The sequence below is a fragment of the Phoenix dactylifera genome, chromosome 11, assembly GCF_051530095.1.
Source record: "Phoenix dactylifera cultivar Ajwa chromosome 11, Ajwa_hap1_PhDact_Kaust_v1.1, whole genome shotgun sequence".
NCBI classification, from domain to species: Eukaryota; Viridiplantae; Streptophyta; class Magnoliopsida; order Arecales; family Arecaceae; genus Phoenix; species Phoenix dactylifera.
This window is the reverse complement of record NC_143200.1, coordinates 25,100,906-25,116,444: the sequence shown is the minus strand read 5'-3', so window position 1 is coordinate 25,116,444 and position 15,539 is coordinate 25,100,906. Positions and strand designations below refer to the sequence as shown.

Below are 15,539 nucleotides of genomic sequence, written 5' to 3'. Positions count from 1 at the left end.
TTAAAAGAATGAGATCCAATGAGACTATCCCCCCAACACAAACAAAAAAAAGTCCAAAAAAGTTCATATTACAAATTCTTTCATGTAATTCCCATAGATTGTGTCCTTTACACTCAAATTCTACCCGTTAATCCAGTACCTTCCTCCCTTTCCTTACAACCTCTTCAAACTCTTCTTCCTTGCATCCATCTTCTTTTTATCCACCTGAACTTTTGTGGTGACAGCTCCTTCCTTCTTTGGAATTGCTGATGTCCCGGTGGCAGGCTCCATTACAGGATCGACAACATTCTGATCCTGGCCATTTGCTGCTAATACTTTGGAGGCTGTGTTAGCAGCAGTCAAAGGAGTAGGAGGTAGCAGCACCTTGTCACTTGAAACCACATTTTTCATATCCACATTAAGAGCCGTGGTAGATTCCGAGATTGCTCCAGTCTTAGATTTTGGTTTATGTTTGAAAGCATGAATTCCAGTGTACAACCTGCAAAATGTGTCATAAAAATCCACCGTGAGTTCCTCCCTCCATATCAATTATCAAACACTAGCCCATAACAGATGAGACAAACTTCGTAATGTAAAACCATGATATATCATCAGCTGAAAATAATAGTACATCTAACTCCAAAAAGAGGGCATGTGTTCTTTTTTTTTTTTATTTTTTTTTTGGGTGGGGGGGGGGGGGAGCTGACCTGGCATGCCTTGCATACTCCTCATAATTTTCGAGCAACATCTTACCAGCCTGTTCATTAAGTGCAGATTCAGGAAATGGTTCGATCAGCAGACATCTGACCACCTGCCAGCAGTGTTAATATGAACCACATTGGTTAAATCATTAATATGCTCAGATTAACTTGCTTTGCCAACTGAAGGAGCTCATCATATTAAATTCATCAAGCAATCAGCACAATGATTAACATACTGAGTATAATCAAACAAAATATGATCATAAAAATAAAGTATGAGTTCTGAATTAATAGATAATGGGGGCAACATATCTAGCTCAGGCACACAAAAAACATGCAAATCTCCAAGAATCAGTTCCAATAAAATACCTACTAGCTTGTGAAGGTGGTATTGGAATGAGAAAAAAATAGCACTTACCATCCTAACTTCCAATGGAATTCTGAAAAATTGACATGCTGGAATAGTTAAAATAAAACATGAAGGAGGGATAGCAACCTATGAACTTACAAGCAAAACATGGCGTAAACCAAGATTTGGATTCCAGTCCTTCTTTAGTGTGTTCACACAAATCTCACCATTTGTTGCAATGTTTGGATGAAAGATTTTAGTCAGAAAGTAGCCTACAAATATCAAAGTGAATGATTACCACTCCACATACTGAGAAGTCATATCATGTAATAATACAAAATAGAGACCGCAGAATTCAACTATAAATTGATGGCATAAGGAAAGACCTTTTGGAGGCAATTGAGGGAAGTCGTGAGATAATATGAGCTTCATGCGGAATATACCATTCTCATATGGAGTTCCAGCTGCATCAAGCAGGTCCAGTTAGCATAAAGTCATCAAACATTACTTCCATGGCAATAAGCATGCTGAAAAATAAAATCAGAAACCCACCAGGACCCTCAATATCAGCAAAAATGGTAGAGAAGTCATCATCATTTACAACCACTTCAATGCCTTCCGGCGGTGTTTCATCAAGATTCTTCAGTTCTTTAGCGAGTTGTCTGATGACATTAGGTGGAAGATTTTCATTTGTTGCCTGAAAAAGTAATGAGCATTTTCCTTAATTAAAATAAGCTTGAATTACAAGATGGTGCACATAACTAAAAATAAAATCAGATTTTTTGATTGCATAAATATTTAAAAGGTACTGCAAAGTATCGAACAAATTAAAATCATTTTCAATAAGATTACCATCATTACAAAAAGAAGTCTCGGGGAAATAAGTTGTTTCTGTTTTTCTGCCGTGAAGAGAAATCAGGTTACGACAACTATTCAATGTTTCAGAATGCTCTAACAAAGACGATGGTTCAGTGATAAATATCACCAACAGATCTCCAAATCAATCCACACAAGCCTGCAGAAACAAAATAATAAGCATTGGCTTGATTATTCAAGTATATATGAAAAGAAATGAGCAAATATAAGTTCAGGTTAGCAAATAATGTGATGGCTTTGATAGATATCATGAAGACAATGGAATCACAGGATTTAAACCGACTAAGGGGTTTTGGTACAGTCATATACTGCAAGAACCAAAAGGAAAAGAAAGAAAATACTTGATGGACCACATGATATATCTTAGCATATAAATAAGTTCCATGAAATAATATTCCATGTAAATATCTTAGCATATAATCAAGCTAGTGAACAGATTTTCAACATCTTTAACACGTGGTTATCATAATACCATTTTCTTGTTATGTACATGATTGTAGGTTGTAGAATAGGCTTCCATATGCATCAAGAAGAGTGCAGGAAATGCATAAGATAACTCTGAAAAGGTAGCAAATATATACAAAATAATAAATATCCGTACTGCCAGAGCAAGTCAAAAAGTAACTTGTCTCAACATACCGTAGCTAGGGTATGAAATGCAGAGCCAAGAAGGAAACAAAACAACATCTAATATTAAGGTGTTTCCATTTATGGATGGCAACAAACATATACATCAATAAGCACTACGCTTGTTGATAACTTAGATTGAACAATTTTAAAGCTTATGTACAACATCAAATAATTGATTTTCCAGTTACACACATAGAAATCTATGTTTGATAATTAATGAGCATTCCTTTCTAAGTATTACACATTTATAACAAAATATCGTACTTTTGGAAAACCTGTCAGCATGGGTATGAATAGTATGTGAGAGTTGGCCTTCAAAGAAGGTTTCCCACTAATTGCAGAACAATGATATTTGCTGCAAACAACCAACAAGATTTTCTCTTTTGATTGGGAACAAGCAAACTTTATGTGAAAGACAAATCCACCTGAAACATCTTATATTTGCATAGAGACAATTGAGAGGGTCGTGTCTAGAAAGCAATTAGGCTTTCAACATGGAATGTTAAGACAGAACCGCATGAACCGTTTTTTAATAACAATGGAAGCACCACTGAATTCGCTGATGTAAAACAGTTGGGGAAAAAACTACTCACTTTTGAACATGGAACATCATCCAGAGACGAGATGGAAGAAGGTAAAAGCTTCAGGCTGGAGTGTTGTTTGCTAGCAAATGAACCAGTTGGAAGAACCCCCCACCTGGTTACCAACTCAATGTAAGCTTTCTATTAATTGACACCCAACTTCAACTGGATACATCTGATAAGGAGTCAAGCCAACAAAAAGGGGGAAAATGTTGCCTGTGAAAGATTGCTTACTCTACTCAAATCTCTCACTCCCAAACAAATATACTCCTTCCAATAGCATCATACATGCAGAAAAGTTTCCACCAACAAGGGACATGTCTTCTGTGCTGCTTGTTTCTCTCCACCCATAATTTCACACATCTCCTCAGAGTAAACATGTTAACTCTTCGCCAATTTTTTTTAGGGAAAAAGGAAAAGAAGACTCTTCAAATCCCTCCCATCGGTATGTAGTTTCCTAAATTTTCATGCCAACTAGTAATAACAAAAAACCATACCACACAGACTGCAAGAAGGTTATCTAAGAAAAATTTAGCAAACTATTAATTCCTCTTAAACTTATAGAAAAGTTAAAGGGGATTTAATAAGTTATGTCCTTTAGGGAAATCACTCGCAAAAATCTTCTTTGGATTCACAGCCCAAAATAGGAGGAAGCTTTGCCCCTCGCAAGCTAGACAAGATGTGATAAATAAAACCTTATGCAGAGGAGACTTGGATGCTATCATAGCCCACACCCACACACCTCACCATGAGCAGCTACATAGAATTCCCCAAGAAGATTGTACAGATGGTTAAACTAGTCCTTTTAACCTTTATACTTCACGCTCGATCTCCACTATGACATCATCCACAAATAAGTCATGATGAGTACTGATTCTCCCCAGGTAACGCAGCAAGCCGACTTTAAAAGACATGAAATTTTAGTATACTCTCTTGGGAGTTCATAAAAATCATGCACACCTAGCCCAAGAATTTTTCCAATCTACATTGAAAAATTAACCGACAAAAAGATGATTTAAGAATATGGTAAGATGTGACAAAACCAAATCAGTCTATCAAATGAACCACGGTTCAAGAAGCTAAAGGAACTGAAAGACAAGAACCCTAGCATGTTCCTGAGTATCAAAAGAAAGGGCAAGAAAGGAAAGAAATGTATCATCCGAGAAGAAAGAATCAAATATCAACCAATCAAAACTAAGAACTAGAACGCCTAATTAGAAACCAATACCACATACGGACCAAACAAAGCCAAAACCTTGCACATGATTCCAAATATAATAAAAGAATCACAACTGACTCAAACAGATGGAGATCAGAAGCCCAAATAACTAAAGACCGTGTTTTCCCGAACATCCCGAGAACAAGATTATGGGATAAAAACTATTTTTTTTCCAAAGGCTTTCTGACAAAACAAAAGAAAATCTCATCAAAGAACCAACGGGTCCCAAGAAATCGAAGCAAAGAAATTTCGATCGATCAAAGCAAGAGAAAAATAGAAAGAAGAACAGATCGCTTACCTCAAAGAGAATGAGAGCCAAATGATCTCAGAATCTGGCTTCTTTGGATCCGAAAAGCGAGATCACAATGATCGGGGGAAAGAAGACTCCGAGGGTTTTGGTGGGGTGGGGGGGGGGGGGGGAGAGAGGGAGAGGTTCCCTTTCAGCTAACACGTATTTGTAGCGGTGGGCGTCCATCGAGCAGCGGATCTAGGGACTCCAATATGACGGTAATGCCCCTACTCTTCCTTGCAAATCACAAGATCCGCTCCTCCGTTTGTTCTCAATGACCAACACACCCTTGTTTGTATCGCGTTACGAAAATTAAATGAAGCTATTCTCGTAACTTCGTCCGGATTCGAAATCTATAATTTGCATATAGACGAAAATACCCTAAATGCCAGTGGTGTAATTACGATTGAGTATTCTGAAGCTGTGTGATAATTTACGAGAACGAAAGGGTTGTGTTCTAACGAGATTTCAGTTGACAGAATTACCCCTTCCTTTGAACCGTTGACGCTTGGAGTCAGAATGACTGGGGAGGGGGCCCGCACATGACCCCCATTGCCGACCGCGGGGATCGCGATTGGGCAGGTAGCCGTTGCGGGTGCCAGCTGGCGAGCTCTATTTTAAATCCGGTGTTTGGAGGGGCTACGGGGGCATGGTTATCGCTACCGTCATTGTCCAGAATTTCCCCATTGATGGGTAAAATATGCGTCCCCAGTCCTTATTTTTCAAACTTTGTGGTTATTCCCAACTGAAGTCATGATCGGAATGGATAGAAAAAACATACCATAATTTCTTTCCATTTAAATTTAATTTCTGAATTCAAATTATTATTGTAATCTCTCATTATTTCTTTCCTATTCTCTCTATTCAAATTTAAATTGCTGCTGTAATTTTCTTCTAATTTTTTCCTATAATTACTATTATATATCCTATATATATTCAATACAAATTCAAAGAAAAACCTACTAATCAAGTTGGATTTCAGTCATCACATTATGTTTCTTTCAAGGTATCAGAGCCCATCTTGGCATCACTGTCTTCCTCTTGCAAACCTAACATTCTTCTCATATTAGAAATTTCCATCCCAATAATATTAGCAACATCATATTCTTCACCCGAATTTGAATCCTCTCCAATTACATCCCTTGTAATCTCCAATATCTCAAATCTAGTCCCAATTAAACTTGATGGCACCAACTCTTCTTTGGAAGTCTCGCTTTGAACCAATTTTATGGAAACATAAGCTTATATTCTTCATTGATGGCTCATTTTTACCACCTTTTCCAACGCATCTAACCTATGCTTCATGGTATGAACGTGATCGAATGCTACTTTCTTGGATCAATGCTACATTATCCGAATTAGCATTGCCTTATATAGTTGGCGTCACCTTAGCTAAGCAAGCTTGGGATACTCTCTCTTATCGCTTTGCCTCCCTTGCTCCTTCTTATATCATAACTATGAAACGGCAATTTCATCATATCAAAAAGGGATCATCCTCTATGCAGGGTTATCTCCAACAATTCAAAGTTCTTGCTGACAAGTTAGCTGCATGTGGATCACCAGTAAGTGATGGTGATTTGCTCATCTATATCCTAGATGGATTTCCTCCATCATATCCCTCATTCTTTTCTTCAATTTGGATTTCTGCTCGCACCAGTTTTTCTTTCTTTTGAAGAACTCCATACCTTATTAATCTATGAGAAAATTAGTCTTGCGAAAGAGGGCTCCATGCATTCTATTATTGCATTTATTGCCTCAAGACCTACCAAAATATTCAATCTAGGTCATGGTTCTACTCACCGTGGGAATAATCGGCATCATAACAATAGTCGATGTCCCAATTATCCTTCAAGTAATGGCATTCTTCCCTTTCCTAATAAGCCTGCTCATTTCTTTTTCTCACATGGTCGTTCTTCACAATCTACTTGCCCAACCTGTCAAATCTGCAATAAAGTTTGGACATATTGCTAGTGATTGCTATCATCACATGAACTATGCATATCAAAGTCGCCATCCTCTAGAGAAACTTGTAGCTATGGCTATCTCTCCCTCACTCACTGATGATAGTACCTGATATTCTGATATTAATGCTACTCACCATATCACCGCCGACCTCAACAAGTTATCTGTCTCATCAAAATATGACAATTCTAATAGTGTCCAAGTTGGCAATAATTTTGGCTCATTTTTCCGGTATACAATTTTGTCAAAATGGAACATATATTAACACTTCTCTATATTGAGAGGAGGAAGGGAGGGAGAGAAGGCCACCTAACATAACCTCTGTAGAGTATTAGGTCATTTGTTTATGTGGTGTAATGCCTGAATTTTTTTATATAATATTGTTTATGTTATTATTAAAAAACCAAGTTTTTTTTTTGGAGGTAACACAAATTTGAAAAATTAGTTTCACTACTCAATTCGACCTTCTTTCGTAGCAGCTTGGTCACGTATGGATATATCTTCAGCTATATTTCAAAATAATGTGTGGTTGTTCATTTTTAAGTGAGGCCCACGGTTATCCAATAACCATGTACAAGAACAACGGAACTAATTGGGAAAATATAGGTGGGTGGGCTATCTATATATTATTGAATGATAAAGAAAAGGGGCAGGTTCATTGGTTTATACTAGATTAAACGCCATGATGTAGAGGAGGCTTCTCCTAATTAAGTTCCCTGCTTGTCTAATTTAGTAATTGCTCCCAAAGAGCATCAGGATATAATCAGATTTGCATGGAACATAGGGACATGTGCATGCATGGAATTTTTCTAAATATCAAAGAGACAGCGCTAGCGAAAGGGATTGAGAAAGAATCCGTTTTGAGACATCTAATATGGTTCCACATGATATAGTATTGATAAATTAAATCTTTTGCCCAAGAAGAAAGAAATGACTTCACGAATATATATTGCTAAAGTATCTTTTAGTCGACATGGACCATATGCTGGGTTTGCTCTAACACCACTAAGAACATCTAAAAAACGTAATCAAAAGATGTTATTTGGATCTCTTGGTCTTATATAAATACTCAAAACCTACCTAGTGCATAGTTGATATGGGATTAAACATATATCTGTACAAATAATCAAATATCCCAACTCCTATGATTTTTATTCATTTTATTGAAAAATTTCTCTATGATTACACCTTTCTATTCAATAAACAAAGGTCTTGGATAAGAAGGGCGTCTTGAGAGGGCCATGACACCCGGACTTTGCAAGAACCCCTTTAAAACAAATCACTCTGTAAATCCTAGGGTCCCTTTTTGATGACATCTCCTATTCCAAGCGAAGGTCCTAATTTGCCAGAACATTCTATAGTTTTAGACGAGGCAGATTAAAAGATTCACCAGGTGTGAAATCCCATTGTATACGAGGAGTCAAGAATTTGCTAGACATTTTGGATCGCAGAATGGGGTGGACCTAAAATTCTAAATATGGTGCAGAAAGATCAAAATCGAAATGAATAAAAAATGCTTCGAAAAAGCTTCTGAAGCACTCCACCCAACACGGACACCATATTTTTTTTTGTTTTTGTTTTAGTCACTTCTACTACTTTTTAATCTATTATTTAATCATTATTTTTAATAAAAAATTATTTGCTAATAATCACAATTTTTGTTTGTTCATCCAGACTCCTGCTGGTTGAAGGACTCTATGTTCCCTTGAACAACATTAAAAGAAATCCAACCAAACCATGTTGCATCTGAGTTGCGAAACGTCTCCTTTCTTTGCTTTGTCAAATTCTCTCTCTCTCTCTCTCTCTCTCTCTCTCTCTATCATCTATTATTTTCTTTGCCTTGGATTCTACTGCTCATTCGCTAATCAATCGGCCTAGTGTGCTAAAATCCGCGACCAAAGTTCAAATTAATGCATGTCTAAATTGTGAAACTAATCTCTCTCTCTCTCTCTCTCTCAAGTCTCAACAATATTTTGGCGGATGGTGACTCCTCTATGTGTCATGTCGCTTTTTTCCCCATTTTTTTAATAGCAATTATCCGAGATTCAAAATTTTTCAATGCAAATATAGGTTCATTTTATCCATAAAAATAAGGTTTCATATTTTCTTCTTTGAATTAATAATTAACAATTACTATATATTATACTAAGAAAAACAAATTTAATAAAATATTGACAATTTGCCCCCTCTGCTGTATAGAATTCACTCTAGTCCTGCTACGTTGGAGTCTTTGATAGTGCATTCCAATTATTTGGATCTAGATAATTATAACCAGAATAGAAATTTGAAAGTTACAAGCAACTTTAGGAGATCAACTTCAATGGAAACTCATGGGATTTGTTGGAACATCAACTTCTGCAATGGCTGCTTCAATCTTGCCCTTCAGCCCAGCACTGTCTATGTCATCACTCTGAACACCAAGTCACCAATGGCTCAAATTAGTAAACTATGAAATCAAAATTAAAATAGCACCTTAATAACATAGGTAGTCTAAGGATAGAAATAATTTGTTAGGTTTAAGTAACGTAGGTAGTTTATAAATATGGCTTAAGATATGCGTTGTGTCATGAGAGTGATGCAATAACAGAAGTGTTCTTCCATATTGTTTCAGCACAACTGTGTGGATTAAGCACCAAAGAATGTCAAGATCTAATTATGACGGATACAAAATGCTCTTCAAAAGTAGAAATTATTAGTTGGACATGGTCCGCCATTGATCAGCTGTTGGGCCAGTTCAACCATTAAGCAACATGCATGAAAGTAAATAAAAAAAATGATACACATGCATCATGTTCCTTTTTGTTGGATTGATTCATCAGCTTAGCAGTAGATTTGATCTAACTAAAAATTTTATTTTCAAAAAATAAAGACAATGTGAAGAAAAATTATTACCTACATAGTGTGCACGAACATGATTATGCATGTAGTGAATCATAGCCATTGGTTTTTGTGGTGGTGCATCGAAATTTAAGATGCATGCTTGATGAACAGTACCTATAGAAACCAGCAGTCATTGCTGCCTACTTGTATGGCCACCTCGTGCATACAGTGTAGAGAATAATTTCTCCAATGCCAACTAGCCATGGGTTTCCACCTGTACGTCAAGAACCATAATTTTTATTTTTTTAATGGACTGGATCACGTCGATGCGAGGAGTTATTTTCAAGTTTTCCGGTATTTTTTAATGAAAATTAACGTCATTATACGTATAATCTTCATAAAAAGAATTAATAACTATTTGACGGTGAGCGTGGCACGGCTGATTCATTTATGTCAGCGTCAATTCTTTCAATTATTCTAAGAGTCTTACTTCCTGTCAAATAATTATTTTGCACCGCTTGATCCGCACGACATCAAGTTGAAAGGTTAAGCAAATTAAGTACCACCTTGCGAGTGTCAGATAGAGATGATGCTTTAAAAATATCAAATTTTAAATAGATTCAACCGACCAAAATAAATATAGTTTAGACTCAAAATCTATCTAATTTATAATGATCAGTTCTACCAAATAACACTTAAAAAATAATTTATTTATATTTTTTTTATGTATTAGAAAGTGGCTCTAGAATCTATCATTTATATTCTCTTGCATTACTAATATTCGGATAAGATTCAAAAATTTATCCATCTTTTTCATAATATTATTTAATCTTCCAGATTCGATACAGCTCCTTGTGATTGAAGCCAATTTTTTTATACCTAACTAGATTTTCAGTCTATATAAAATTGAAAGAGCTAAATGATATAACAGCATATCAAAACAGTCAAAAATTGCTTTCAATTAAACACGGGTAAGATAAAAAAAAGTTGCTTGAATTTATCACAGCCAGCAAAGGCAACATGATATAATGCAGTCATCAGATTTATCTGCAAAACATCAATACTAATATATAAACAGCAATAATTTAAGTCCAAAGTAAATATGAGTGCCTAAATTAGTAAACATCATGAGGTACCCTACATCAGATATCACAAGTCATGTCCTATCACATAAAATAAGATCGAATAGTTCCACCAGTCAACCTGAAAAAGATGCCATACCAATCTCGAAAATACCTAAAGAAAGAGATATTTTAGGAAAAAAAATATGGCCACTTTACAGCTGATGGAAAGCCAATTTACTTATCTCATATGTGGATAAGTGTTGCGGCTTATTTTATAGATAAATACTGCTCATGGAAAAGTAACTCAGCAATGTCATATTAGTTACAAAGTAATTAACAACGGTGGACAGATCTTTAAAAGAGTGGAAGAGAGCACCTCAACAAACAGCGTATATGACAGGCTCCCAGAGTTAGAGGCGATATTGGCTGTGATGATCTTGAGGATAAGAGACTCAAATACTTCACACATCTTAGTTAGGGTATCCGTCGTCTTCTTTTTGCAAGTGAAGTTTACAACCAGAGTTTTATTGTCCACTGCAGACACCCTTAGCTGCAATATCAAAACATAAGCAGATAAATTTCAACCATCTTTAAAAGAGTAAATGAAAACAGTGCCTTTCAATCCCTCGTCTCCTCTTGCTGAAAAATATGATCAAAACTCCATGCAACAAGTTTTTTTTTTATTCAATTCCATGCAACAAGTTAACGTAGGAAAGTAAACAACAGAGACCCAAGCAAAACATACTTCCAAAACTTCGATGGAGGGCATGAATGGTGACCCCGGAGCAAGAGGCGGATTCCGCAAAGTTCTCTTTCCCTTCCTCTGCGTATGGTACACATCATCCTGCTTGATATCGTGAATAATTTCTAGAAACGCATTTGACACCTCGAGATCTGATATCTCCGACAGTAACTTCCTCTCTAGCTCCTGAAGCTCTTGAATGTAGTCAATTGCGTCCTTGATGATCGATGCCTTGTCCATCTAAACTCCATGCATCCACCCATGAATTAATCCATACATAAGAAATGAGATCAGGTCTGATCAATAAATGAGTCCATTGCATGCATCTTATTTGTTATAACACCGCTGATTAATTATTTTCCTTCTTCATTTATCTTTTAGTTTCCAGCTTACCTTTGTAATGTTCGGGACGACACTTCGAAGAGCGTAAAGCCTTTCCTTCAGCTTCTGCCTCCTGATCCTCTCCATCACAACGTACTTAAAGGGCGTGGAAGACAGGGAGGAGCTCGAAGAGTTGTACTAAGAACTGGCTTCACCAATTATCCAGCTGCTTACATTAAAAAGACCCATGGGAGAAGAGAAGAGGGGGAAAAGCATACAGAAGGATATCAGACGAAGTGAGAAGACATATCCAAACGAGTGGAGCAAGTTTAACAACTTCCGAAACCTTCAGAAATGAAGGGAAAAAAATGGACACCAGGAAGCTCAAGGATGGTTCTTTCTGAACCGACCATCTTCGTGAGAAAAACCTTTCGGAGCAAACTCAACGATGCCTCTTAACAGGCTGTGCAAGAAAGCCAGGGGTGGAGCAATGCCAGCTCGTCACATGAAACCAAGCCTAATTGGATTTGGGTGGGATAGGGACAACAAAGCTCCAACAAGAACTAGATCACAATAGCAACACGAAATATCCTAAAACACCATCCCAAGTACAGTTAGATTAACAATTACACACACAACCATATTTTGTTTCCAACCAACCCACTTGCATGATGGAGGTGAAATCTGCACTGATCTTAAAAAGCTTTTTTTTTTTTTTTTTTGATGATAAAGGAGGCTAAGAAAGCCACCCGGCTTTTATTAGGTGTAAAAGAACTATTTACCAAGGAGTGAGATCATCTTAAAAAAAAAAGCTACAACCCAATATGACGTTCGCGTATAATTTGAAGAGGCCAGGAGCTACTCCAAGAGAGCTTGGCTCTTTCGGAGGAGACCACGAGGCAAAGAAGGACAAAAAAAGGGGGAAAAGGGATGCTTCTGAAGTACCTGGGTAGCTTCTCTGCCTCAAAGAATGTTTTGGTCTCCCGGTAGTTTTTGTATTCACTCTCCATGCATGACATCCCTTTCGATATGCATTCAATTGCAGAGAGAGAGAGAGAGAGAGAGAGAGAGAGAGAGAGGCAGGGTGTTTTTTTTTTTGGTTAAAAGAGAGGCAGGTTGTTGCCTTGTTGGCTCTATATTGCCCATAACTAGCTTGCGGGCCATCTCCTTTAGCTCTTCGTTGGTCAGGGGTGGCAATCTACGAAGTGCGTCATGGCTGACGTCACGCTAACCTCATGTCGGGATGACCATCATTGTTTTTTTTTTGGTGTGGTAAAACTGCATTCTATGATTATGAGCCTGGCCCGGATTTTGCCTGGATCTGGCAATTGGGGCTCCACCCGAGGGTCGCGTTGTTCCTCTGGAAGGTGGCCTGGGACCGTCTTCCTATGAGAGCTATACTCGCAGGCCGAGGAGTGAGGATCCCATTGGTGTGTGGGGCTTGTGGTGTGGCCGAGACGGTGGACCATGCCCTGTTTCGGTGCACATGGGCTAGGGGCACTTGGCGGTTGGCAGGGGTTCCACCGGTGGTATGGCGATGTAGGGACCTGTTCTTACAGGCCATGCGTCAGGGATCGAAGTCCTTGGTGTTGCGTCAGGAGGCTGTCCGAGCTACCTGTATTGCCTACCAGATCTGGTTGGCCAGGAATGCTCGTACCTTCAGCGAACGACGTATGTCGCCGCGATTTATTGTCGAGAGTGCCCGCGCTCAGGCGGCGGAGCTGTGTTACACTATCCCTGTTGGAGGGACCTTGATAGCTCGGGACACCTGGGGTTCCCACTCTGCTTCGGCAGCCTCTCGTACGGTGTTTTTCACCTGGGAGCCCCCACCCCCGAGTTTCCTCAAGGTCAACTTTGATGGGTCTGTTTTGGATGGTGGCACGCGGGGAGGCGCGGGTTTTGTTATCCGGGACCCGTGTGCCAGGGTTGTGGCTGCCGGTGGCAGTCAGTTATTTGACACTTCAGTTCTCAGCGCGGAGCTGACAGCAGCCTGGGCAGGCCTTCGCCATGCCCGGTGTGTCTTACGGGCTAGGTCCATTATCCTAGAGGGTGACTCAGCCACCATTGTCAGTTGGATCCAGGGGGGTCCAAGGCGTGGCGGGTGTGACCATCTCTTGCTCCGTGACATTTGGGTTATGGCGAGGGATGGATGGGCCTTTCGGGCCAAGCATATTTACCGTGAAGGTAATGGTGCTGCGGATTGGGTAGCTACGTATGTAGCTTCTCACTCCGGAGGTACCTTATGGAGTGGCGATGGGGAGTTGCCTTTGGCACTCCGAGGTATTTTATTTTCTGACTTTATTGGGTGTATCCGGTCTCGTCAGGTCTGATCCACCCGCATTAGCAAAAAAAAAAAAAAAAAAAAAAAAAAAAAAAAAAAACTGCATTCTATGCAGCTCCAGCCCACCAAATAAAAAAATAATAATAAAAAAGACAGAGTATATCTGCTCCCATCATTTCGCTGAAGTTCTAACAAAAAAGGTGATTCAATTTGCTGCTCTATTCGCCCTTCGAAACCAGCCAACCTGATCATTGTGCGCTCAAACTAGTTCTCATCCGAAGTCAATACCTGTTCCCTTCGCCATAAACGTGCTTGACCATCCCCATTCAACGGGCCACCGTCCATCGAGAGACCCACAGAAAATAACGCAGAGAAATGATTCTACGCGGGTGGTAACATGCAATACCCAACAATGGCGTTTCGTCACATCATTCGATGGCTTCATGAGAAACTAGAGTCCCAAGGTTATATTTTTAAAATTATGACCTCAGAGCTGGCGTTAATCGGACCGGAAGCACGGGCACTCATATTTGTACCTATGAGACCTCTAAGTCTACCGTCCGATTTCTCTTAAAATACAACTGGCCGTCCGTGCATGGAGCGTACGTAGCCAATGCCTCACCCTTCCATAGCATGACGGCTTATAAAACCAGATAGTGAATTATCCGTATTTAAGTATTTATTTGGTTCTTAAAAAAAATATTTCACTAAAATATATTTTTTTCCAAAAAAAATGCTTAAATATATGATATCTAAAAAATATTTTTCTCATATTTAATTGACTATATGACAATGACATAAAAGACATATTTTTGAAGTAATTTGCATTTAGCTAAGCATCTATTTTTCTATAAAAATTACATAAAATATATGTTATGCTCTTAAAATTAGATATAATATTTTTAATTAGAATATTTCAGACATTAACATCTATAGTATCAAGAGAATGTTGAGATATGAATGACTGCACTGGAGTTTTATTGCTCAATCTAGTTTATAAATTAGAAATGCTTGAATCAAGAGATATATCAGTAATATTATTATGAACAATTTTATAGTCATTCTTTCTCGTAATATTATAATAATTATTTTTAGAATATTGGCACCATAATATTTTGAGTTCAAAATATCGTTAATCATATGAGGTGGCTGCATATATTCCGAACCGTTTGGAGAGACAAAATTTGACCCAAGATGGCTTAATAGTATTTTTTAAAAAAAATAAAAATTATCGTAATTTTTAGCTTATAGAAAAATAATTTTATCGTATCTGAATCTTTCTTTTCTATAGAATATGAAAAAGTTATTTTCATAATAAAAATATTTTTTATTACTTTTTTGATTTTTTTTGGTTGACCACTTTTTTTTTAATCTCTTTTTCCGCAATGCTAGCAACCACATGTAGCTCCAGCCCAGGTTCCATGATTACGGACGGTGACGTCGTGACGTTTAGGTCAATGCTTATATGAGAGGGTTCCTATAGATAGCTAATATAATTGTTATGCGGGACATCTCAGATCCACCGTTCATGGTTACCCATATCTCCCGAGAGAAGGACCCTCACTAAAATGATCTGCTGAGATCTTTCTATGAAATCCATGGACGGCAGATCTTCTACTACGCATATAAAGTTTTATGTGTCCATCTCATTTGAGCTATTTGACATTCGATATTTCCCGCAGGCGGGCGAGCAAGATCTGGTTTCAGGAAACAGAACGGTGGATC

The 15,539-nt window shown here is 38.1% G+C and overlaps 2 protein-coding genes across 2 annotated transcripts; both read right to left on the bottom strand.

The window, feature by feature from the left end:
* LOC103707041 (ubiquitin-conjugating enzyme E2 22-like) lies at window positions 1–4,749 on the bottom strand. Its single transcript, XM_008791377.5, has 7 exons — window positions 4,634–4,749; window positions 1,882–2,044; window positions 1,582–1,726; window positions 1,416–1,493; window positions 1,189–1,301; window positions 687–790; window positions 1–478 (listed from the first exon to the last, which is right to left on the bottom strand). The coding sequence occupies exons 2-7, from the start codon at window positions 1,885–1,887 to the stop codon at window positions 154–156; spliced, it is 771 nt and encodes a 256-aa protein (XP_008789599.2). The 5' UTR covers window positions 1,888–2,044; window positions 4,634–4,749; the 3' UTR covers window positions 1–153.
* Window positions 4,750–10,644: 5,895 nt separating this feature from the next.
* LOC103707123 (transcription factor bHLH35-like) lies at window positions 10,645–11,816 on the bottom strand. The gene is made up of 3 exons (XM_088707920.2): window positions 11,606–11,816; window positions 11,140–11,452; window positions 10,645–11,004 (listed from the first exon to the last, which is right to left on the bottom strand). Exons 1-3 carry the CDS (start codon window positions 11,678–11,680, stop codon window positions 10,793–10,795), a joined length of 600 nt encoding a protein of 199 aa, XP_088564046.1. The 5' UTR covers window positions 11,681–11,816; the 3' UTR covers window positions 10,645–10,792.
* Window positions 11,817–15,539: the final 3,723 nt, after the last annotated feature.